Below are 25,522 nucleotides of genomic sequence, written 5' to 3' on the forward strand. Positions count from 1 at the left end.
TATTAGAACCCTATCTCCTTTTCCACCATGTGTCACTATATAATGTTTTTCCCACCCGAGCAACTCCACCCAATAGGCTTTGTAATCCTTTAAGTGAAATACATTGAGGGCATTATAGAAATTTATCATATTCTATCTTTTTATAATATGTCTAAGCACACAAAATACAAAATGTATTCTGCATTTATAGTATAGGAAGGTGTGGCGCTGTATTTGCCTCACAATGATTTGAGTGGACCCCATTGCTTATGAGTGGCTGAGTCATGATTGATGTATTGATGCAATCAGAAATGAGACCAATAAAGCATCTCTCCCATATATTTATATTTATTTATTTATTTGTGGAAAGAAATTATTTTAGAGCATTTCTAGGATTATTCCTACCAATTTCATACTTTCACCTGCAAATCCTGGTGCCTCAACTATTACGAGTCTAACTTATATACGCCTAAGGGGGAAAATTCAGAGAAAAAAGTTTTGAAGACTCAAAAAATTACTTAAAATAGCTTTCTATACATGTCGTCGCAATTCCAGTATCCAAACTTTCTACACCTTGCAAGACTAGAAGTGCTGTAGAAAGCTGTGAATTATCCCTTTTCAATGGAATAACACTTCTGTTTCAAGACCTGAAAGAGCATGACATTGGACTTTACACATCACTGGTGCAGGACTTAAATATTGCCCACCCAAGACCATGGGTCAGTAATTTTGGTAGAATAAAAGTGTGAAAAGGAAGAAAATATTTTTCTGGCAGACAATTTTAAAAATAGCAGCTGTTTAAAGGCATTTAAAGATTTGAATGGCTGGAATTAACAAAGGAGGACTAGAGGGCAGATTTCAAGAGAATCAGAGGTGCATAATAAAAGAAATCTATATTTTATCATGCATTAAATTATACATAGAAATGCATACAACATCATGGTGTGGTATGAAGTTTGTATTGGCATGAATTTGGGATGGCTGCACTATCTCCAAGTGAATTATACAGGCCATACTATTCAAAAGATGATATATTTCAAAGAATGGAGAAAAAGGAGTGAAATGAAGGAAATAAGCAAAAAAAAAAAGATAATTTAGGATAGACAATTTAAATGTATAATCTATTTTAGTGCTTTACTCTGTCAGACGTTCCTTAGGTTTGTGATAAAAGGATGGGGTGTCTTGAGTACTTAAGATATATTAATATTGCTGGTTAGTCTGTAGTTTCTGTAGTTAAATAACTGGAGGCAGAAGAGGAGAATCTACAACTCACCACAATGTATTATTCTGTGAGGTCTGGGAGATTTGCACCAACTTCTTTGGAAACTTTTCCCAGAAAACGGTTGTAAATTATGCCTAATACCATGCACCGGCAGCTAGGCACCAGTTCCACAATTGAGGAGATTGAAGGAAGTGCAAATAATCCCACTTTTACACAAAAAGGGTCAGGAGGTAGAGGAGTGGAGAAGAATAATCTTTTGGATCCTCTCCAAAATCTTATGGCCAGACATGTGTATAACATTTCAATCACTTTGCATAGGGGTCATTAACTCTGGATTCTCCTACCTGTACCACGATGGGACTTCCCTATCAAAAATGAATGCATATACTACTGTTTTCAGCTTTACACAGTCATCAAAGTATCTTCCCCTTTGGAGACCCCAAACTTATAAGTCAACCGTGGATGATCTTGTAGACTTGTTTTATTCCTCTTTTGCTTGTTCATTTATCCCAACTCCTGAAAACTGCCAATAATTGTCATTTTTGTTGGTTATGTACTTTCTTTCACAGAAGCAAATGCTGTTTGCTAAAATTCATAAAATTGCTGATCATCCACAATTAATTGCTGAGCTGTTTAGCAATATTAAAAAATTTAACCAGAGTCATTTGGGCCTAAGGACAGGGGATGTGGAGGGTCACCAGTGTCCCAATCCTGCAAACTCAGATATGAGAGTAGTCTGCCTCTGAACTCTGACTCCTTTAAACTCAGTGATACACTCAGTCATGAATCTTTGTAGGATTAGGTCCCCTGCAGTAATAGATTTTTCCTCTTTGGAATAAACAGCCATGTGAAAATATTATTTAAAATTTTAAAACAGCAGTTGTAACTCTTAATTAATAAAGGAAGTAGAAACAAGTCACACTTACCAGGGATAGAAACTTGTGCAAATAAATTTTCTGTACACAGCAATACCTCCGGAAGCAATTCCAATCATCAAATCTAGATTATGTAGATCCTGAAAAAGCAAAATATTGTAAAAACAAAGAAGCAGCCTATGAAATACATGTTCTTTCTGCGTGTGAATTCATTCATATGTTTTCCATATACAAGTATAAAAAAAGCAACCCAAAAGGCGCACAATTCAAAGAGTAAGATTTCTGCACTATTTCTTCTAACTTGGTCAGACCTACAATGCAGTATAAAAGTCTTGCTACTGAGAGAAGCATTATAACGTTACCTCATGCAATTATGTTTAGTACTGTCTGTGTCAGTAGGACAGACTGTTATAAGGCGGTGGCGGGCAGTTGGGGGGCGGGGGAGAGGAGTGAGGGTAGAGCTCTTGTCCCTGGTCAGTTAGTTAAATGTTCAAAGAATTTAGGAGCTTGGGCACCCAGCCTCCCAATCCTTGACTGTTTGGGAGGACTTGGAAAATAATTCCTGTCTCTGACTCCAGAAGGACTTACCAATTAGAGGCTAATGGAGAGCCGGCCGGATGAGAGATGACCCAAGCTCTCTATATAAAAGTGGGTCGGGACCACATACACGTTGATATGCATAACATTGTAGTGTCATGTTCTGGTGCACCAGACCAGGATTAAAGGTCTTAGACTTCTGGTCAAGGAGAAGAGGTGTCCTGGCCTAAGAGTGAATTAATTTGTCAGAACTCCTTTCATTTGGGCACCTGTTGCTGTTATTTTGATGGTGATAAAGGTGTTCCCAACATACATGAAATCCTGAAAAATGAATAGTACGTGTATGTTTCAACAGACTACTCTTGTGTAAAATTAAAATATGTGCATAACAGGATTTGCAGGACTGAGGCCTTATAATGAATCTACTACATAAAGTAGCAGAATACGAGTGACATAATCAAGAGGACATAATACTGGGATCATTAACCAGCTTTGCTATTGCAGGATGTCCAACCTCTGTGCACATTAACCATGATACAGACACAAATTATTGTCTACAAGCAGCATCTGGATAAATTACATAAGAAATTTTAAGCTTGTGATTTCAGCCAAACAACATTCCTTCTTTGTCCTGTGGTTCTCATCACTGACCTTCAATCTCATGAAAACCATACTTATGGAATTATTTTTCATGGAGGGTGAAATTATCCACCCAGGAATTTTAGAATTACTGTGTATAAGGAAAAGATTAATAAAAAATATTGCTTAGCCAAAGTTTTAGACGTTTCCTTTAAGTGCAATATAAAATTCTAATCCTTGGCTTCCTAGCTCACTGTGATCTATGTATGTACTCATCTTATAATATACATATTACTGCAGGGAGTTGAACATTTATGCCTAAATATAGATTTAGGTTCCTAACTTTAGGATCCCAGTATTTAAAATGTTGGCTTTGGTTCAGAAGAGCAGCCTTAAGAAATTTTATAACACACTTTTTAAGGTAATGCTGGATTCTCTTAAGAAAACTTTCAATAGTCTAAATTCTCCTGTAGATGGCTCTCTTTGCTCAGTTAGTATAAATATATTTCCCTTAATCCCCAACTTCCATTTTTGCTGTTCCATAACGACTAAGAATAAAACAGGTAGAATGTAATTGAACAAAACTCTGGCACGATACAGAATAGATGTGAACAAATTATCTTTTCTATTACAAGTTTATTAGAATATATAAAATAAGAGATTGAATAATTGCTCAACATTCTATGCCACCTAACTCAAGTATCATAGTACACTGAAGACGGTAAACACATATTGTGCCAGATTTGGTATCTATCAGTAATTTATATTCCACTGACAAGAGAACAAGAAATATAAATTCTGTCTCTAAAGAGGTTAATATAGAAAAAAGGGTAAATAAGATTGGCCGCACAGCTTAACAGCTCTAAGCAGGAACAATTGACTTATACACCAGGATTCAATCACCTTGCCTCTTTAGGCTGATAAACACAATTACAGTGGCCCATTAAAAACTAGCTTTGGAGAAAAGCTGGGAGATCCCATAAGAGCTAATTGGGGAAAATGTTAGCAGAAATGATGGATTGATAACCATTTAACAGAGAAGAACTAAATTAATCCAGTTCCTCCAGATGGTGTGCCTGATCAAGTTTTGGGGTTTTTTTATGCTGATGTCACCTCACCCTGATATGATAATGAAATCGAAAACCTTCCAGACTATACAAATCCGAGCATAATGACCAAGAACTGGGAAAACATGGGGGTGGGGAGGGAGAGAGCCTCTCTGAGGGTATGTTTACACACTATCTGGGAGCATACGTCTCAGCAAGGGTAAACGGACACATGCTAGCATGTTAAAAATAGCAGCACAGCCAGGAGTATCACCGGTTCCGGCTAGCAGCCTCAAGGAGTAAAAATCTGCCTGGACCCGCTGGATACATACCTGGTGACTAGCCCAAGCCGCCGCCCATGTTACCTCCAAGGTGTGCTACTATTTTTAGCACTTGGTTGCCTGACACTTCCCATTATAAAACCCTATTCTCAGTTGCTTATAGCTTTGCCAAACTTTAACCAGAGAAACAAGGTAGGTGAGCTAATACCTTTTATTGAAAAAACTTCTACTGATGGAAGGTACAAGCTTTCAAGCTATACAGAGCTCTTCCTCAGGTATGGGGAAGGAAGCAGAGTGTCTGAGCTAAATACAAGTTGGAACAGATTGTTAAGGGATAATACATGTTGGAGTCACTTGAAATGAAGTGTATACCTGGGGGTTAAATGTTAGGCATAAAGGGTTTGAAGTGGGCAATTAAGGGTAGCAGACAGCTTAGTGTGCTTCCAATTTCCTGAACTGAAGAGGGTTCTCCCACGGTATTTAGGTGCTAATAAATCTATGATGTGATCATCTACTCTGGTTGTTTAGTGGCCTTATTTAGTGGCACTCAAAGCAGCACCAGTCCCTGCCAGAACAACAGATATAAAACCTGCAGACATATCTCCACTGCCATGATGATTAATACCCCTGTGATCGGGGTCCCCGTGGGGAGCCACCCGAGGTCACTCAATTAGGGTGAACTGCAAAGAACGGGGCAGACAAACCCCAAAGCTGGTGGATAATTCAATACTTAGATTTACCAAGCCAGCACTAAACAGCTTCTGTTATACCTTACTGGTTACTCAGAAGTCCAAACAACACAGCTCCCTTGAAGTAACCCAGTCTCAGGCCTCCATCCAGGTACCCAAGTCAAATATGATGAAGATTTCTCAAAATCTTATTTCATCATATAAAAGAAAAGGTTCTACCAATCCCAAAGGATCAAATACATTATCTCTCAGGTTAATGAATATTCCAGATCTTACCCAAATACACGCTACAGCTAATTCTTATTAACTAAACAAACATTTATTAAAAGAGGAGAGAGAGAGGGTATGGTTAAAAGATCAGTATACATATAGACATGAGTTCAATTTTTGAGGTTCAGATTCATAGCAGAGATGGTGAGATTTGTAGTTGCAAAGAGTTCTTTCAGAAATAGTCCATAGGTTATAGTCCAATATTTATATTTCAGGGCGGTCCAGTCAGAACAGGGATCTCAGTCCTTGTGACTTAGGCTTCCCCTGCATGAAACCTCAAGCAGATCAGAGATCAACAGGATCAGGACGCAAGGGTCTTTTTATACAGTGTTCTAGCATCCACTTGACCATACAGTCCTGGGTAAACAATTGGCTTTTGATGTAACCTTCTGTTTTCTCAACATCACCAGTAATTGATTACACAAATTAACACAGGGCAATTTATCCATTAGGCAGACTATCAAAGAGACTTCAAAGAGACATATAGACAATGACATTATTTCACCCAAGATTCATCTAAATGTTAATATTCCTTTTTGACCTCTGAATTAGTAGTTATAGTGACAGACAGGAACTGTCTGTTTACATGGGTAGCATCTAAGATACACACAATTAGTATCACTTCTAACAATATAGGTTTCCATTTCAAAGTTCTAGCCTATCTAGCCATAGAATGGCCCTAATTACCATTTCTAACATGTCTTTAAAGGTCGGCTTTGGGTTAGCCTGGAAGCTGTTTAATCCTCGGTGGCCATGCATTATATTTTGTACAAGATTTGTTGCAATTATATAACAGTGGTAGCAATAATGACTTGCATGGTTATATTTTAATTAGACAATGTCACAACCCCCTACAACATACCTTTCAAGATTCTTGGGTCCTTCACATGCTTATTAGAACGTGTGGTGGTGGTACCTCATCATGTGCATCAAATGCCCCAAAAACATCTATGTGGGTGAAACCAGACAACCACTATGCTCTGAACTCACACAGAAAAACGATAAAAGACAAAAACATATCACCCATGAGAGAACACTTTTTCACAAAGAGATCACTCCATAGCTGATCTTTCAATACTTGTCCTCAATGAAAAACGCATAACACCATCAAAAGGTGAGCCTGGGAATTTACATTCATAACTCTGATAGACGTGGACAAAAGCCATGAACATAAACAGGGACACTGGTCTGAAGGCTCATTACAACAATTTGTAACACACCATACTGCCTGCTACCCTTAATTGCCCACTTCAAATCCTTTATGCATAACAATCTAACCCCAACTGCACATTAATTTCAAGTGACCACCTCCAATATGTTACTCCTTCAGCTTAATCTGTCCCAACTTGTATTTAGCTCAGACACACTGCTTCTGTTCCTCGACCCGAAGAGGAGCTCTGTGTACAAGTTTTCAAGCAACCTTACACAAACAGAAGTGGGTCGAATAAAATATTACCTCATCTACCTTGTCCCTCTCATTTCCTGGAACCAACATGGCTACAAGAAGACTGCAAGGAAACTTCAACCATTCAGGCTCAAATTTTCCATGCTGGGTATCTGTCTCAAGCTGAATTTTCTTGGAAATTTTCAGCAAAATGGTCCAGCCATTTAAGAATGAGACTAGGGAAAAATACACCTTTTTCAATTTTAAAAAGATTCTGGTGACCTTTTTTTCGGAAAGCGCTAGCACCCCCATGCTTTGGGCCAGAGACTGGCCTTTGTATCAGGAAAGGGTCTCTAGCTCTTCCTGTGTAAATCTGCCCAAATCTAGCCAAGTCATAAACATCTGGGAAAAAAATACCAGTTGCAATACTCAGCAGAGACTTGCTAGATCCAAAGACTCCTTCCTCACTGAGCATGCTTGAGCCTTTGACAACTCCTAATGGTGATCAGACTACACATGGTGCCATTCCCACAGAGCAACTGAGCATGCTTCAGCCTCGAAATACAGGAATGAAGCTGGCCTTTACTTGCAATGGCTGTCCCAGGCAGGATTGAGGGGTGCCATTTAGGAAGGGTTGGGGGGCATCTGCCCCACCCCCAAGTTTCATATCAGAGGTCTGCTTGTAGTATATGCCCCAGTCCCAGGCAGAGCTCTTACTTGTAGCACCACACAGTCAAGTCCCCTCCTCCAAGAGCTGGGATTCTCCTACAGCTCCCATGATTAGTTTCCTTCGCTTCACTAGCTTCAACCTACCCTGCCTCCTCATCTGCTTCCACCAGTCAGCAACTGAGACGATACAGATGGACAATCCTCTTAATCTTAATAGTACCGGTCTACTGTCCTCTATTGCACCTGCCTGGGGCTGTAGAGGTATTATCCTGTTACAAATAATAATTGTGATAAATGAAGCCTGTGAATGTGAAGCTTCAAAACACCTGAATATCAACAAGACCATTGATAATTTTGCCAAGATGAGACCATGGCATTATCCATTGTTTTGCTCATATCTGGGTGTTTTTTGTTTGTTTTTAAATCATTTATTTTACCTTTAAACATTCCTGGAACAAATTATCTGTCTCATTCTCCTCTTCACAATTTGGAACGTAAGACACTTAAAAAACAACAATTACATGGCTAAGCAGATTTTGAGCACATCTTATTTATCGCTACAAAGATAGTGTACAAAGTATCAAATTTGTGTTTCTGATATCTGTGTTAAGGTTCCAGAACTGATACTTCAAGGCTTGGGATTGGGAATATTTTGCTGTATTATCTCCTGATTGTTCTAAACTTACATATAAACTTTAAATATGGCTTTAATTTGTGTTTGTATTTTTTTCATTTCTTTATATAGAAATTAGATATAATGCTCCTGTCAGCTAATTTCTAAATTGTTCGCAAAATAAAATAAAATAAAATAAAAGTTTTCAGGTACCTAAAGTAGCCCTTTGAATCACAGTTAAAGTTGTCGTCCCCCCCCCACCAAAATCTGAAATGACGCCCCTGGCTGGAGTGGGGCCAGACACCAGAACTGGGAGTAGGGAGCCTGCATCTCCTGGATTCTCGGTGACGGCCCAGCTGGCACCCAGGCAACATGCAGGAAGAAGCCATGTGATTCAAATGTAAAAGGAACAAGAGCTGCACCTAGACCATTGGGGGAAATGGCCAGAGGAATAAGAACATAAGAGCTGTCACACTGGGTCAGACCACGATCCACCTTACCCAGTATCCGGTCTCTGACAGTGGGCTGTACCAGAGCTTCAGGGGGAATGTACAGAACAGGGTAATTATGGAATGATTCATGAGTCTTCCGCACTCAGCTTCTTACTGTCAGAGGTTTCGGGTTGCACTGAGCATGGGGTGCATCCCTGACCATCCTGGCTAATAGCCATTGATGGACCTACCCTCTATGAACTTATTCAGTTCTTTTTTTAACCTAATTATGACCATCACAGCGTTTAATGACAATGAGTTCCACAGGTTAGTTGTGTGCTGTGTGAAAAAGTACTTCCACTTGTTTGTATTAAACCTGCTGCCTACTAATTTCATCAGGTGATCTCTGGCATGTGTACTGTGGGAAAGGGTAAACAACACTTCTCTATATACTTTTTCCACGCCATTCATGATTTCATGGACCTCTATCACATCCCTTCTTAGTTACCTCTTTTCTAAGATGAACAGCCCTAATCTTTAGTTTCTCCTTGTATGGAAACAATTCCATACTCCTGAACATCTTTGTTGACTGTCTCTGAATCTCTTCCAGTTACACTATATCCTTTTTGAGACAGAGTGACAAGGACTGGAGACAGTATTCAAGGTGTGGGCACACTGTGTATTTAAATAGTGGCATTATGATACTTTGTCTTATTTTCGATCCCTTTTCCTAATAGTTCTGAACATACTGTTAGCCTTCTGAGTGATGCTGAAGTTTTCAGAGGACTATCCATAGTGACCTCAAGCTCTCTCTTGGGTAGTAATTGCTAATTTGCAAGCCATCATTGTTAGGGCCCTACCAAATTCATGGTCCATTTTAGTCAATTTCACGGTCATAGGATTTTAAAAATTGTAAATTTCATTATTTCAGGTATTTAAATCTGAAATTTCACAGTTCTGAACTGGGACAGGGACAATTTAACTGTAGGGGTCCTGACCCAATTCTGAAGACAGGAGCACAGAAGGGTGGCATGGTATCATTTTGCCACCTTTACTTCTGCGCTGCTGCTGGTGGGGCGCTGCCTTCAGAGCTGGGCACCTGGCCAGCAGCAACTTCTCTCCAGCCACTCAGCTCTGAAGGCAGCGCAGAAGTAAGGGTGGCAATACCGCAAACCCCTAAAATAACCTTGCAATCCCCCCCACCCTCTTTTGTTTAGGACCCCCAGTTTGAGAAACACTGGACTCCCCTATCTGTATAGTATAGGGTAAAAGTACACACAAGACCAGATTTCACGGTCCATGATGCTTTTTTCACAACCATGAATTTGGTAGGGCCCTAATCATTGTATATGTATAGTGAGGATTATTTTTTCCAATATGCATTACTTTGAATTGATTGAATTTCATCTGCCATTTTGTTGCCCAGTCAGCAGTTTGTGAGATCTCTCTAACTCCCTGCAGTCTGCTTTGGACTTAACTTGAGTAATTTTGTATCACCTATAAACTTTGTCATTTCATTATTCGCCCTCTTTTCCAGATAATTTATGAATATGTAGAACAGCAAAGATCCCAGTACGCATCCTGGGAGGATCCCGCTGTCCTCATCTCTCCATAGTGAAGACTGACCATTTATTCCTATCCTTTGTCTCCTGTCTTTCAAACAGTTACTATTAATTAATATGGAGATATACCTATCTCATAGAACTGGAAGGGAGCTTGCAAGGTCATCGAGTCCAGTCCCCTGCCTTCACAGCAGGACCAAGTACCGTCCCTAACAGATTTTTGCCCCAGATCCCTAAATGGCCCCCTCAAGGATTGAACTCACAACCCTGGGTTTAGCAGGCCAATGCTCAAACCACTAAGCTATCCCTCCCCCCCAAACTGATTCATGAGAGGACCTTCCCTTTTATCCAATGACATCTAAGTTTCCTTAAGAGCCTTTGGTGAGGGATCTGGTCAAAGGCTTTCTGAAAATCCAAGTACACTACATTGACTGGATCATGCTTGTCCACATGCTTGTTGACACCCTCAGAGAATTCTAACTGATTGGTGAGTCATGACTTCCCTTTACAAATGTCATGTTGACTTTTCCCCCCAACAAATCATGTTTATCTATGTGTGATAATTTTGTTCTTCACTGTAGTTTAAACCAATTTGCCTGGTACCGAGTAGACTGGAAATGGTATCAGAAGCCTGAATGTAAATTCTGACAGGTTAAGGAAGAGAATGGGACTGGGACAAGGAGCAAGTGGTGGGGTAGAGACGAGAAACAGTTGAACACGATGGGGCAGAAGAGTCTGTGCCCACTAGAACACACTTTCCTCCAGTGCCTAGAATGGAACCCTATGTCCCAGACTCTCGGCATTCCTCGGCTGTGACCAAATATCGTCAAACGTTTCATTCCTCTCTAGTGCTGATGCACACAGAGAATGACAACCTATTACTGCTATCAGTTACTCTGTCAACTTGTAATAGAAGTCTGGTGGATTTAACAGGTTCTAGTCCTGTTGATGACCCACGATGGTGTCAATATGATGCCACATGATGATTTTTTCTTAAACCCTGTAAGTTATATGCAAAAAATTACATTAAAAACAACCATCTTCCACCCAAATTCAAGCACTCAAAAGCTAGGCAATGTCAGAATTAAGATTGCACTGTCATTGCCTAGCTTTTGAGTGCTTGATTTTGTAACCTTAAAAATGTTTTTTTAACACAATTTTTGCATGTCATCTATATTAAGTTTGATATATATTTGATATACATGTTGTTCAAAAGAATTGAAAAAACAATGTCTCCTTTAAACTCAGTGTGCTAACAGGAATTAGGCAATGCAGTAAAGCAGTTAGTGTTTCTTCTCTGCTAGCAAAAAGGGTATCTAGAGGAAGAATATTTGAGGAGAATGTGTGCCTAGAAATGTAAATTGTAACCCTAAAAATCCCTCAATACCAACTGGTGAAGAGTTCACTGTTCTGCAACAGTAACTCGAGAGGCCTGAAACACTCATTACAAACATTGCTTTCATACTATTTATCCAAAAAGGGTAAAGTGAGGAATCTAATAAAAATGCTTGTCATACTGATTCTCAAACTTTGTGAAATGGATGGATGGATATTTAAGGAGTTTTGTATATGTACAGAGCTGACAACAGGTTTTGGGATAGATAAAAGACATCGAGTCACCGGTCTCTCTGTTGGCCATGTAAATTAAGCATTGTGGGCCAACACAGATGTCAAAAAGGGGGATAGGAAGTCAACAGGTGACAACACCAGAGAATAAACCCCAGGGGATCATTCTGACTCTGGAAACAAAACAATGAAATTTTGGGGTATGAGAAGAAGGCAAACACCACCTTTTTATCCTTTACTGAGGAAGCAAAAAGGACAGCGCTTTTTATATTAATGAAAAGGAGATCACAGCCATGTTGGTTGGTTGAAGCTGGGAGACTGCTTTAGGTGAGAAACCACATCATACAAGGATTTCAGACTGTTAAAGTTAAGTTTAGACTTGAAGAAGCAAAATATACTTTTTGTTTTATATGTAACCATTTCTGTTTCCATTACCTTTGTTCAGTATCTCTTAAATGTTAGCCTTTGATAAGAAATTTAGGATTATTTTTGCACGAGAAATATATCGCAGGACTGTGATGTTATAAAGGATCTGATCCTGAGTTGTACCAATCAAACTGAGTGTATACTGCTCGCTCCCTTAGGAACAGCAAACCTGGTAATTTCTTTGAGAGTCCGGTGGTTAAGAGCTGGAGATTGCAGGGAGTGCTCCAAGGACTCAGGGGTTGGTGTGTGCCTATCACTAGCCTCCAGAGAGAGAGACCAGAACTACATGCAGTTTTCAAGGTATTGGCGTACCATGGGTTTATATAGTGGCATTATGACATTTTCTGTCTTATTATCAATCCCTTTCCTAATGGTTCCTAACATTTTATTAGCTTTTTTGACTGCTGCTGCACATTGAGTGGGTGTTTTCAGGGAACTATCCATGATGACCCCAAGCTCCCTTTTTTGAGTGGTAAAAGCTAATTTAGACCTCATCATTTTGTACATATACTTGGGATTATTTTTTCCAATGTGCATTACTTTGCATTTATCAACACGGAATTTCATCTCCATTTTGTTGGCCAGTCACTCAGTTTAGTGAAATGCCTTTGCAACTCTTCACAGTGCGCTTTGGACTTAACTATCTTGAGTAATTTAGTACTGACTGCACATTTTGCCATCTCGCTGTTCACCCATTTTTCCAGTCTCCCCTCCCATCCCACCCCAGTTTTCCATTTTATGGTCTTATGCATTTAGCACCTTTGAACATCAGGCCATTTAAGACACATCTACACTGGAAAAAAAAAAAAAACCAACAACAACCCTGAAGCAGCAAGTCTCAGAGCTTGCGTCAACTGATTCCAGCTCACACCAAGAAGCTAAAGATAGCAGCGTAGACTTCCCCACTTGCACTGAACCCTGTGCTCTGGGACACTTCCTCCTTGCTGGGTCTCAGAGTCCAGATGTCTACGTTGCTATTTTTAGCCCTGTAGAGCGAGCCTCGTGAACCCAAGTCAACTGACCTGGGCTCTGCGACTCACAGCCGCAAGTTAGTTTGTTTTTTCCCCACTGTAGATGTACCTTTAATTGGGTAGTGAACGTGGACCTGAGTGTAACTTTAAGCAACTCGTCTTAAAAGAAAAACAGTTCCAGAACAAGTTAGTAACCATTTTTTCCTCTTCATGTGATTGCACATGTCCATTCCTTTTCAGGACACTCAAAAACATCTGCTATAGCCACTTGAGCTAGAAAAGCTGCTGAAGTTGCTTGGAATTTTGTCAAGTGTGTGCCATCACTATGCTTGGTGGGGTTATATTGGCAATGTCATAGCAATGCACATACAAGAGGAAATCCATGATGAACAGTTGAGATGAGTAGTCCTGTCCAAGTAAAAATGCCCTTCTGACATCTAAGGTATGGAGTCGCTCCTCATCTTTAGGAGGATGAGGCTTAGGGAAAAGAGCTGGTAAGTTTATTGCTGGTAAGTCAAAAATTTTGGATGCTGGCCTAATACACTTTGTCTTTCTGAAAGACTGTGTAGGAGGGATCATCTACCAAGACTCATAAATTTCCCCATCTTCCTCACAGAGGTAACCGCTACCAAAAATGCCCCTTTCATGGCTAGATGAAGAGCAGGTAGCCATTGGATCAAAGGCTGGACTCATCAACCTTTATAACAGGAGATTCAAAACCCAGGTAGGAAAAGGATATGTTTCTTGAGGATATAATCTGTCCAGACCTTTTAAGATCCTAATTAACATGAGATTGGAAAATACTGAGTCACTTGTGATTGCAGGGCAGAAGCAGAGATAGTTTCCAGATGAACTCTGATAGAACTACCAGATACGTCTTGCTGTTTCAGGTGGAACAAATAGTCCAGAACATGTATAAAAGTGTAGACTGGCAAAATCTCTTTTCCCTAAGACCATGAGGAGAACTGCTTCAATTTTAGCAAGTAAGTGCACCTAGTCCAAGGCTTTCTCCTATTCAGGAGAAAATTTGTTTTGCAGTCTCTAAACGGACCACCTCCTGAGGCATTAACCATGGAGCATCCAGGCCAGGAGATAAAGAGCATCAAGGTTGGAATCAAGCAGGCGACCGTGGTCCTGTGAGATCAGGTCTGATTCTGGAGGAAGTGTCAAGGGAGGCCTGGTGGAGAGAGACAGCAAAGTAGAGAACCAGTGCTGATTAGGCAACACCAGTGCTGTGAGGATTATGTGAATATAATCCTGCTCAATCTTGAGCAATGCTCTGGGAAAGCATGGACTAGAAGGGCAGGCATGCAGCAGTTTGTCGTTCCAGAGTATGAGGAAGGCGTTCATGAGACATCCCTGACAGCGATCTGCTCTTGGACAGAAGAGTCAGCACTTCCAGTTGTGGCAAGCAGGAAACAGGTCTAGGTGAGGCCCCCACATGACAGAAAAATTAGTCTTCTTATATCAAGCCTGCGAGACCACTCATGTTCTCTGCTGAAAGACCTGCTCAAGTGGTCTACCAAACTGTTCTGAATCTCTGGCAGGTGAGATGCATTGGGGTAAATCATGCTGGTGATACAAAACTCCCAAACTGTATCACTTTTTCACAGAAATGAGCTGACATGGCCCCCTCTGTCTGTTCACATTGAACATTGCTGCTGTGTTGTCCATGAGGACATCCCTTGATCTGAGGGAGGAAAGCCCAATATGCTAGATGAATGGCCCTCAACTCTCTCACATTTATGTGGAGAACTAAATCTTGTTGTGAACAGACACCTTGAGTCCTCAGATTTCCTAGGTCAGTGGCTCTCAAACTTTCCACACTACTGTACCCCTTTCAAGATTTGTCTGATTTGTCTAGTGTACCCCAACTTTCACCTTACTTAAAAATACCTGCTTACAAAATCAGACATAAAAATACAAGTGTCACAGCACACTATTACTGAAAAATTGCTTACTTTCTCATTTTTACCATATAATTATAAAATAAATCAATTGGAATATAACTATTGTACCTACATTTCCATATATAGTATACAGAGTAGTATAACTAAATCATTGTTTGTCCTGACTTCTCTAGTGCTCTTTTGTAAAACTAGGCAAATGTCTGAACGAGTTGATGTACCTGCTAGAAGGACTCTGTACCCCCCCCTCCCCCCTCCAGGGGTACATGCACCACTTGTTGAGAACTATTGCCCCAGGTGAGCCCCACCCCACAACCCAGAGAAGAAACATCCATAACCAGAATCAATGTGGGTATGAGAGTAGCAAAGAAACTCCAGTACACATATTGGTTGGATCCATCCACCAATCCAAAGAGGCTAACACTCCTGTAGGCACTCAAGCCAGCATGTCTAATGGGTGGCAGGTTGGGGAGCATACTGAGCTTACTCATCTCTGTGCTATCCTGAAATGCAGTCTGTCATGCCCAAATATATACGTGCAGGAAGCTATATGCCCCACAAGTCTGAAACAGTTCCTTACAGTCATGACTGGATGAGCTTTTAGGTCTGAAGAAATGGTTAACATTATCTGAAATCTGGTTTTCAGGACTGCTCCTTTGAAGTCTCATCTAGAGACTGACTTGTCCTCATTGATCAGCAAATCCAGAACGCTGAAGAGGGACCAGATCTTGGCCATATTCCATTTTACCTTTCTCTTGGGCCAACCCTTTACTGGCCAGTCATCCCGGTATGGAAGTACTTGTACCCCCGTTTCCTTTAGAAATACAGTCACCACCACACATTTTGTAATTACTCACAGGGCCGTGGATAGATCAAATGGTAGGAATGTAAACTGATCCTGGGTGTTGACTAGAAATCTTAGGAATCTCCTGTGGCTTTGACAGATAGCCACATGAAAATATGCATCCCTCAAGTCAAAGGCAGTGTACCAGTCACTGGGATCAATGGAGGGAAAAATGGAGACTAGAGTGACCATACAAAACCTTATTTTCTGTATACATTTATTCATCTCTTGCAGGTCTAATATGGATCTGAGACCTCCCTTTGCCTTTGGAATCAGGAAGTGGCGTGAATAAAACCCTTTCCCTTTGTGCAGAGGAGGAACCTCATCTGTAGCTCCAAAAAAGAGAAGAGAATGCACCTCTTGAACGAGGACAGCCTTGTGAGAGTGGGTTTTGAAGAGAGATGAGGAAGGGGGAGGAACTGAAATAAACTGAAGACTGTATCCAAGTTCCACAGGACTTAGAACCCATTGATCTGTGGTAATATGGGCCCAAGCACACAGGAAGTGGGATAACCTGCTGGAAAAAACAGGTGGGAGAAACTGGTGTAATGCAGACTGGTAAACTGCCCTCAATATGGCAATCAATCAGACTGCTTGGCATTTCTGGGCTGCCTGGAAAGAGTCCCAGAGGAAGAAAAATGCAGATTCCGCCTCCTGTGATTTGCCCCCTTCTTTCTGGACTGGTCAGAATGTCTAGGCATGAACAGCTGATAAAGCTGGAATGACTGAGGGAGGAACTGTTTCTTTTTAGGATATGGGGTGTAAATTCCTGAAGATTTCAACTTAGCCCTCCAATCCTTCAGACTGTGAAGTTTCTCATCAATGTGCTGCAAAATAAGAGTCGGATCCTCAAAGGGTAGACCATGTATCATCTGCTTCCCCTCCTGTGGAAGAGCCAACAATTAGAGCTATGAGCATCTGTGCATCACTACTGCAGATGTCATGGCTCTGACTGCCATATCTCCCCATCCAGTGAAGCCTGAAGAGAGGTCCTGGAAGCCATATTGCCCTCTTCCAGTACTGCCAGAAACTCCTGTCTGGCATCCTCTGGCCATTTTTACATGCATTTAAGGACATCATCCCAGAGGGAGAAATCATATCTAGTCATCAGGGCTTGCTGGTTCGCAATGTAACATTGCAGGCCAGCAGTGCAATATTTTTTTCCATCTAAAAGGTCTAATCTCTTTGCCTCCCTTTGGAGTGGAAGAAGGTTGTCCTAGACATTCCTTTGATTTAGTGCCAAAACCACTAAGGACCCTGGGAAGGGCAGTGTGTAGAAATGTTCAAATCCCCAGGAAGGAACATCGTATCTCCACTCAGACCTCTTAGCTGTTGGAGGCAAAGATGATGGATTTGCCACAATACCTTTGCAGGCTCCAATATGGCTCACTTATAGGGAGCATCAGAATGAAAGTCCTGTCAACCCCAATACGTCACCCACCTATGAGAGGACAGCAGCAGTGCTTTATCATGAAAACAAGCGCCTAAGCTCTGCTAAGAGAAGTTCTTGTTCCACAATATGGCCAACTACGGCAGCAACTGAGACACGTGTAAATCACATTGAGAAGAGCTCACCATTTATATTACACAAAATAAAGGTGCAATTAGACTTTGGTATACTATCATGTGACCTATTTGGCATGCTAGGACAGGAGACCTCTCTCTCGAGAAAACTATGCATTATGGTGCCCATCTAGAATCATTTTAAGACACATCTTTCATATTTTGAATGTTAGTAGATGGAGAACCAAGACTTAGATTTAGGGGTGTAAGACTATGCTGAAGAAGTAAAGGGTCAGGATTCTCAAGGATGCATTAGAAATCAAAGTGATACTGAAGATTTCTGCCAGCCATGTCACAAAAATAGCCACTTAGTTTCCAAGTACTTAACACACACTAATCTAGTTTACTTTCACCCTTCAAGCAAATATTTTGTAATCTAAAATCTTGTGCAGTATCAAAGACAAAATGTAATCAAATGAGGGGGGAAACTATTCTATAAATTCAATTTAATTTATTGACAAAACTGGAGACACTTATGTCAAATGCAAAGTTGAGAAATATAATATAAATTAAGTTGAAAACAAAATACAGTGCAGCCAATACTGAAGTGCTTCTGTTTTCACTGTTAATGAAAGACTCTTGTCTTAAAAACAGTATTCATAAATTCAATTATTTTTCCAAGCAAAAAGTGACAACGTAAACATACTCTACCACTGTGTAATTCTACTCCATAGAATTCAAGGGTTCGTGCTATGTTTATATAACAGGACTCTGCTTCAGATTGCTTGAGACCACTAAAGAAAAAAAAAAAAAGAAGTTATTAATTTTAACTACCTTAAGTTAGAACAAGAAATTAAGCTCACTGACTTGACTATTTTAACTTATTACAAATGTTTCTTTTCAAAGCAGAAGAATCCTGTAGTCTGGAGGCTGACAGGTTGATCATACCTGCAAATAGCACAGAAGCAGCTAAAAGATTCAGTATTTTAGCTCCTTCTAGACGCCTCCTATATAATCCAGGGAATTGCATCACAGCCCCATTTGAGCATAAGAATGGCCATACTGGGTCAGACCAAAGGTCCAACTAGCCCAGTATCCTGTCTTCCAACAGTGGCCAATGCCAGGTGCCCCAGAGGGAATGAACAGATAATCATCAAGTGATTCATTCCCTGTCACTCATTCCCAGCTTCTGGCAAACAGAAGCAACTTTCAAAGTCTGAACCTTTAAATAACTAAAAACATAAGGCATAACTATTCACAGGGGTGGAAAAGATTCCATACCAATTGCTATTCTCACACAGAGTCATGCTTGTGCTCCAGTCTGGTGATTAACTGAAAGTAGCAAGCAGCTTACCCCAAAGAACAAGCAGAGGAAGAGCACAATGAAAGGAGCTAATTAAAGAAACCCAGCTACCAAAAACCAACATATGAAGAAGTTACGTCTACTTTAGTGTTTTATGAATGAACAAAGAAATTAACAGAAAGCTACTCCGCAAATCTCCTCATAAAACCTTCTATTTGTTTTTGCCAGAGATGTGGTAACAGACCTTGATAAATGTGCTGCAAGATTTGGAAGAGGGTTTCCCCCAGTCTTCTTGTAAGCTTCTGCATTTGCTAACCTGAACTGCTGGGATATGTTGGCTTTGAAGCTTTCACACCTTTGTTCTTCCCAGCATAGAAGAGGAACAAGACATGAAATTTCCTAATTGGAAATAATTTGATCTGCAGGTATCAGGTGTCACCATCTGATCTTTTGAAACTCAGTGCATTTAAGGCAAAACAAATTAAGAGTTACTTCCTGGTAAAGATATGTCAGAATCCTCCAGTAGTTCTGACTACCACTTTGTTTTTTTAAAAGGCCTTTACAGACAATGCAACATACTAACTGATCATTCTAGCAGAAGTGATTGAAATCCAGAAAGACAAACTTAATAGAAAGGAAGTATAATGATGAAGGAAGCCCAGTCCAACTTAGTTACTGCCCTAAAGGATCTAGGGATGAGAGGAGAAAAAGACAACCATTTGCCAGATGAACTTTTGAAGGCAGTTAGTGAGGTACCTTGATTTGAGAGTTCTGAGGCTAATGAAGCTACCAAATGACCTGAAATCAGGAATTGTAAGAAACTGTCTTGGCCTTACAGCTATAGTAAGAAAGCCAGGTTATGAAGACTTTCCAGATGCAGTAGTAACTCTAGATCAGGGGTTCTCAAACTTCATTGCACCACGACCCCCTTCTGACAATAAAAATTTCGACATGATACTGGAGTGGGGGCAGAGCCTGAGCCCGCACAAGCCCCGCCGCCTCAGGCAGGGGGGGCCAAAGCCTAAGTCCAAGCCCCGCTGCCCCGGGCAGGGGGGAACCCTTGGACTTCCAGTTCCGCGCCACAGAAAGTCTAACACCAGCCCTGGAAACCCCATTAAAACGGGGTCACAACTTACTTTGGGGTCCTGACCCACAGTTTGAGAACCACTGCTCTAGATGTAAAATCCTTCCTAAATCAAAGGAGACCATCTAGCAGGTACTCAGTATAAACCTTCACGTCCATTCTCTCAAATTCCAGGTCATTAAATATGTCTGTTAGTCTGCCTGGAAGCGGCTACTACAGTGACCACTGCAACAACAGATCTACAGCAGGACTTAAGGACATCTCCAACCAGGAAAACCAGGGCTAACAATGTCAAAAAAGAATGAAGTGGATTACATTGACTATGTCCTTCTCTGATCACTGTGACAACACTAGGAAAGAGTGACTTGGGAGGATGACATATATCATAGGGTATAAGCATAGCTAGCCACCATTCTTTCCTGAGGTCCAAGTAGTTTACTCAGAACCGCAGTTCCACTGACTGCTGCATCTAGAAAACTGCCAAAAGGATACTGTTCTTTGAACATTGCCTGGAATAGGAAAAGTCTTGGAGATGTTTGCATCCCAGGACTGCAACCCAACACATCTACTATGTTGGAACAGTAGAGAGAAATCACAATAATCATTTGGTTATCTGACAGTTGATTAATATAGAAAGCTAAGAATTGAAGTCTGTGTGTTTATGAGTCCTATCAACTGCATTTGCAAAATTTTGATCAGGGCCTTAATTCTACTAAGATGGAGGAAAACACACACAATATGCCTACAGAAAAGGAGCAGATGTAGTATCGTAAGCCCTAAACTAAACAACAGAATTTAATCATGAGTCTGTGTACATAACCTGCACCAAAGCTGTAGGTGTCCAGAAAACCAAATCAAAGAAGAATCAGAAGACAAGCATAAAAATCCCACCTGCTCCGGTGAAGAGAAATGTTTGGTCACCTAACCAGAGACAGTTTGTCAGCATGTTGAGTGGACAAGCTGAAACTACTCCTCGTATCTCTTCCCAACACTCCTGGCAGTCTTTACCCCAAACCAAGAGTTAGTGATATGTCTGGAACCCCTCATGCTAGGTATATATAGGATATGTTACCCCCAAAACAGAACTTGTAGTTCCTGTAGCTTTTGCCCTAGGGTTAAAGTGTTTATCCTTTTCCTCAAAATTGCTTGTCAAACTTGGCTACTTTCTTAACAATTTTGTCTAAAAGCATGTTACCCATTTGGATCAGGTGGATTCCAGAGATGGTGTCCACCTCTTCAAATCACAGTCAGTTGGCTCTCCTAGCTACTATGGTACAAAATAAAGAATGATCAGAAAACCTTGTTATAAAAATCACATATCTACAGAAAGGAGAAATCTTTTTGCAGATTTAGAATTTTTTGTGAGAGTTGAAATAAGAAAGGACAGCCAAGATTCCTGAACGTCTGCAGCATTACCAATTAGTTATGGTGTCAACAGCTTTCCTAGCAGATAGTGTGCACACACCAGTGTCTAGAACAAGTGTGTTCAGGAGACTTCTGTGAGCTGGACTCAATCTCTCTCCAAGCTATGGCAGTGTAATGGAGAGAGATATGAAAGTCTTGTGTCAGAAACCACACTGTACATGAGTTTGTCAAGTTTGTAGCATCTTTGTGTGACCTAATCATACCATCAATTCCACTTTTAAGACTATTGAGGGCAAGAACTCAAACAGGAAACCTGGAAGAGATAAAGCAGGACATGGCTATTTACAGTGCAGTCCCTGCAGTTGGGTAATCCCCATAAAGGGACAGAATTTAAAGGGGACAATCTGGTCTAGGAATTATGTATGGCCTATGGCAGATTTTGCTAACTCACATCAGCTTAGACAGAGTCTATCATACCAAATAAACATAATTTCCCAGGGACCCTAATAAAGGATGGGAAAAATACTTTCATATTTTTTTCCTTCTAATGGACTCCCTTTAGGATATAGGATTTGTCTTAGTGGATCAGATCCTTGGTCTAGCTAATCTAGTATCCTGTCTCAGACACTGGCAATCACCAGATACTTCCAAGGAGGATGTGGAATAATCAGATCCTTCATGAAGGTCTCAGCCTAATCCCTAATAGTTAGAGATTGGCTTTAACCCCCAAGCAGAAGGTTTCAAAGGAGGGATTAGGCCCATTAGGAAGTGTGAGGTTCTTTACTAGGCAAATCTGCCCATGGGTCATCTCCTCAATTATCAAAATCTGATTGCTTCAAATGAGGCAGTTAAACTCCTTGATTATCAGTACTTTGGTGTACCTGCTGAGTTATTTACCATCACCTATCACAAATAAGCATCACAAACACCTGACTCCAGTATTTAAATACTCAGAGAGGAGCCTGAAGAAAAAAAGGAATCTCTTTCCTCACAGGCCTCATCTTTATCCATATTCATATTTTCCACTGCTCTGCAGGGATCCAACTAGTCACTCACTTCCAAAGATGACAGCTGTCTGCAGTGAGAAGTTGACTTCAGCCCCTCCATTCAGTGCCCCTTCACAATCCTCCACTGGCAAGAGTGATTTCTAACAGTCCCCCACCATTTTCAATTAACTGACTTATATCTGCATCCAGCATACAGGTTTCCAGCCACACCAGTAACCCCACATTTTTGGTACAGACTGCCAGCAGGGATGGGAGGAGTCAGCTTCAGCTTGTCCAGGCAAAGTGAACAACAGCCCTGATTAGCAGTGGCCATTGACAGGGAGAGCCAATACCCCTTACAGTGTGGGTGTTACCTCACTTGTGCCCAGGGTTTGGCTGTCTGACTACTCCAGATATTCCATGACAAGGGCCTGGATATGTCAATAGGGGAGGGAGTAGACAAAGTGCAGAACAGTACCTAAGAGGAATTGCCAGAACCATTGGGTCTACAGCCTAAATCCTTCAACTATGAAGAGCTGCTGTGAAAAAGCTGTTCCCTGTGGTACAGAAGCAACATACAGGAGCTGTGATGCAGCACACAGGCTTCTATGGTAGAAGACTGGAAGACACCAAGATCTTTATCATATCTCCTTCTGTGGCCTTTGTGGTCCAGTTAATCCAGTCCATCCATCACAGTCTAGAAGATTCCTTCTATATGTGAGGACCAATTTTCCTTTAGTGTTTTTCATCTTCATCTATGTCACTAACATTCAATGGATGCAAGACTTCTTTTTTCACTTAAATTAAATACCTTCCCCTTCCTACCCAACTAATGTTTGCTAGTTACACCTCGCCAAACAAGCAACACAGAATTAAAAGGGTAAAAAGTGACAGATAGATTGAAATTTTTAGTTTTGAAGGACCTTTACATTTTTTATTTTTGCCTAGAAGACTGAATTTAATTATAATTTAGTTCAATTTGAAGTATTTGTTATGATGGACATAAAAAATAAAAAGTAAACCAAATAAATTTTAATTTGATTTTAGATGAACTTTAAATAGTCAGAAAATTAAAAAGATACTGTAGTACTTTTTTCCTATGTGTTGCAGTCTAAAGGTTAAAATTTTAAAATAGAAATAGAAATAGAAAGTACTAGGCATAATGTAGCACAGAAGTTAACTATTGTCCTGAAGATAACTTCTTTCCTGACTCCTGACCAACAGACTTTCCTTAAAGATACCCAATCCTAGCAGCAAATGTCAACAGTCAGACATTAAGATCCATTTAACGCATCTCTGAGATTAAAACAAAAATGGAAAATTTCATCTCAAAGATAATGTAAATAAGTTATGAAAACAACAAAAAAGTCACAATGTAAATTAGAATTCTAACTTCACTCTAGTAGAACATTTGCTAATGCCTTTAATAACTATCAATACAGTGCTAGCTGTGTTAGTAACATATATATAGTCAATAAAAATGTTTCCCCACTTATCCCACACAGCAAATTTCAGCATAGATATGTCAAAGGAATCAAGAAATCTAGCCACAGAATACATGCAAACCAAGCCCACACCCAACACATTTTTTCACTAATGACTAACAGCCATAATGATTCAAAACATTTTAAAATGACATATCTGGCCAGCTGTAATTAGCTACCACCTTTTCTATCTTAAACAGTAAAACCCACCAATTATTCATGCTTTCCATAGCCCGATGAGAATCCCACAGGATTTTGATCATGGTCCAAAGCCCTCTAAAGCAAGGAGCTCTCAAAGAAATGCCCTCAATGTCTGCCTGACACCAATATTAATTTATTATACTTTATAAAATAATCAGTGGCTCAATTAATGAAGATTTGATTTTAAATTTAACTTATGCTATATTCCCTAGTATATAACTTTTGAATACATATATATCAAAATCAGAAAACTTAAGCTTATTAAAAACAATATTAATGTAACATTCAGGAATATTAACCTTCCCTCCCCTCCCAATTTTCTTTTTGAACTCATGAGGTGGGGAAGGAGAGGGAATGGGAAAGATATTAAAAGTATGTGTTTACCTGTGCTGTTCATGTAGTGACTCTACTTTGGTTAAAAAATCTTCGTTCTGATCTGGTATGAAACGATAATTTGAGAGATATCCTGAACGATGTACTGAAGAGTTATGGTCTCCAAACTGAGCTGTTAGGGAAAAAAACACATGCACAAAAAAGGTTTCATAGACAGCCTCAGCTTAGTGTAAATACTGTTTACAGGAACTCCCCCTTCCGCACTAAATGGCATATTAACCAAGAGTAAGTATAGTTGTGGAAAACCGCAAGAATTAAAGATTATTTCTCACTGACCACAGTTTTGTTTAACCTACTCAATCTTAAAACAGCAGCAAATGAAAATCTCTTCCAACATATAAGTATGCTTATCATAAATACATTTTTGGGCACTGATTAGCTTAATACTTTGTTCAGTTACTCATTTATTCATACTTTTGCTTTGTTTGCCATAACAAAACTTGTTAGACTGCACATATTGCACCAGCACAGAATATAACCATGTAAAATGTCACAGGTGAAACAGAATTGTCTAAATCAGGGAAATCAAACTGAGCCCATTTGATGTGTGTGTGGCCCCCTTACAGATAAAGAATCTGCAGACTGAAAATTCATTTTTTAAAAATGTCTTGTATTTAAAACTATAACGAAAATCTTCCAAACTTTAACTAATGTTGTTTTGACCTGTTTTAACTACCCAGTTGTCATTTATCCATCTTAACTGAGTGTTAACATTTCTCATGATAACCAATTCCTAATTTGTGCATGGATTTACAACAATCATATATGCACAATCATATATGCACAAATGGCCAAATAAACAAAGGATGGAAATAGTATTCTAGACAAGTGCCCATAATCATATTTTCCCACTGGGCGATGCTGAATACAACAGTAAATGGACATATAACAAAAATGGACATATTGTTCTCTAGCAATGGGATATCTGCTATAAATTGAAGGACAGCATATGGCCCTAACTTTGTAGCCTCAGCCCATGAACACAAGTCAAAGATGTAACTCGGCCCTTTCCACAAAATAAGTTTGACACCCTTCGTCTAAAGATCACCCTTTATGGATAGCAAGTCAGAGTTTGTTAAGGTTTTTTTGTTGTTGTTTTGGGGTTTTGTTTTGATTCAAGCATTTACCTGCTGCTAAAAGAATTACCTAGAACTAATTTCAGTGGAATTCTAAGTTCACAAGTATAGATGTACACAAATGATTCAGCAGTAATGCTTTCATATGCCAATCAAAAAGTGACATGATACTATGCAAATCACTAGAACATGAACTATTTTTCTTAGCACAGAACAAACAGTACTTATTATAAAACATTTAAAGCATTAAAAATATAGAAAAAAGTTACTTGTAAG

The 25,522-nt window shown here is 40.0% G+C and overlaps 1 protein-coding gene across 6 annotated transcripts in view; it reads right to left on the reverse strand.

Annotated features, from left to right (window-relative positions):
• The window catches only part of PTPN3 (protein tyrosine phosphatase non-receptor type 3), a 279,790-nt gene that overhangs the window by 133,304 nt on the left and 120,964 nt on the right, over positions 1-25,522 (reverse strand). For 3 of the 6 annotated variants that reach the window (XM_034761382.1, XM_034761381.1, XM_034761380.1), the window contains 3 exons: positions 24,162-24,282; positions 18,061-18,148; positions 2,128-2,216 (listed from right to left, as the gene is read on the reverse strand). In XM_034761382.1, the coding sequence (XP_034617273.1) occupies positions 2,128-2,216; positions 18,061-18,148; positions 24,162-24,282 (298 nt within the window). Of the gene's footprint in view, positions 1-2,127; positions 2,217-6,340; positions 8,288-18,060; positions 18,149-24,161; positions 24,283-25,522 lie in introns of those variants that run through there. The other 3 variants (XM_034761383.1, XM_034761385.1, XM_034761384.1) reach the window with 3 other exon arrangements.

The sequence above is a fragment of the Trachemys scripta genome, chromosome 2 (genome assembly GCF_013100865.1).
Source record: "Trachemys scripta elegans isolate TJP31775 chromosome 2, CAS_Tse_1.0, whole genome shotgun sequence".
NCBI lineage: Eukaryota > Metazoa > Chordata > Testudines > Emydidae > Trachemys > Trachemys scripta.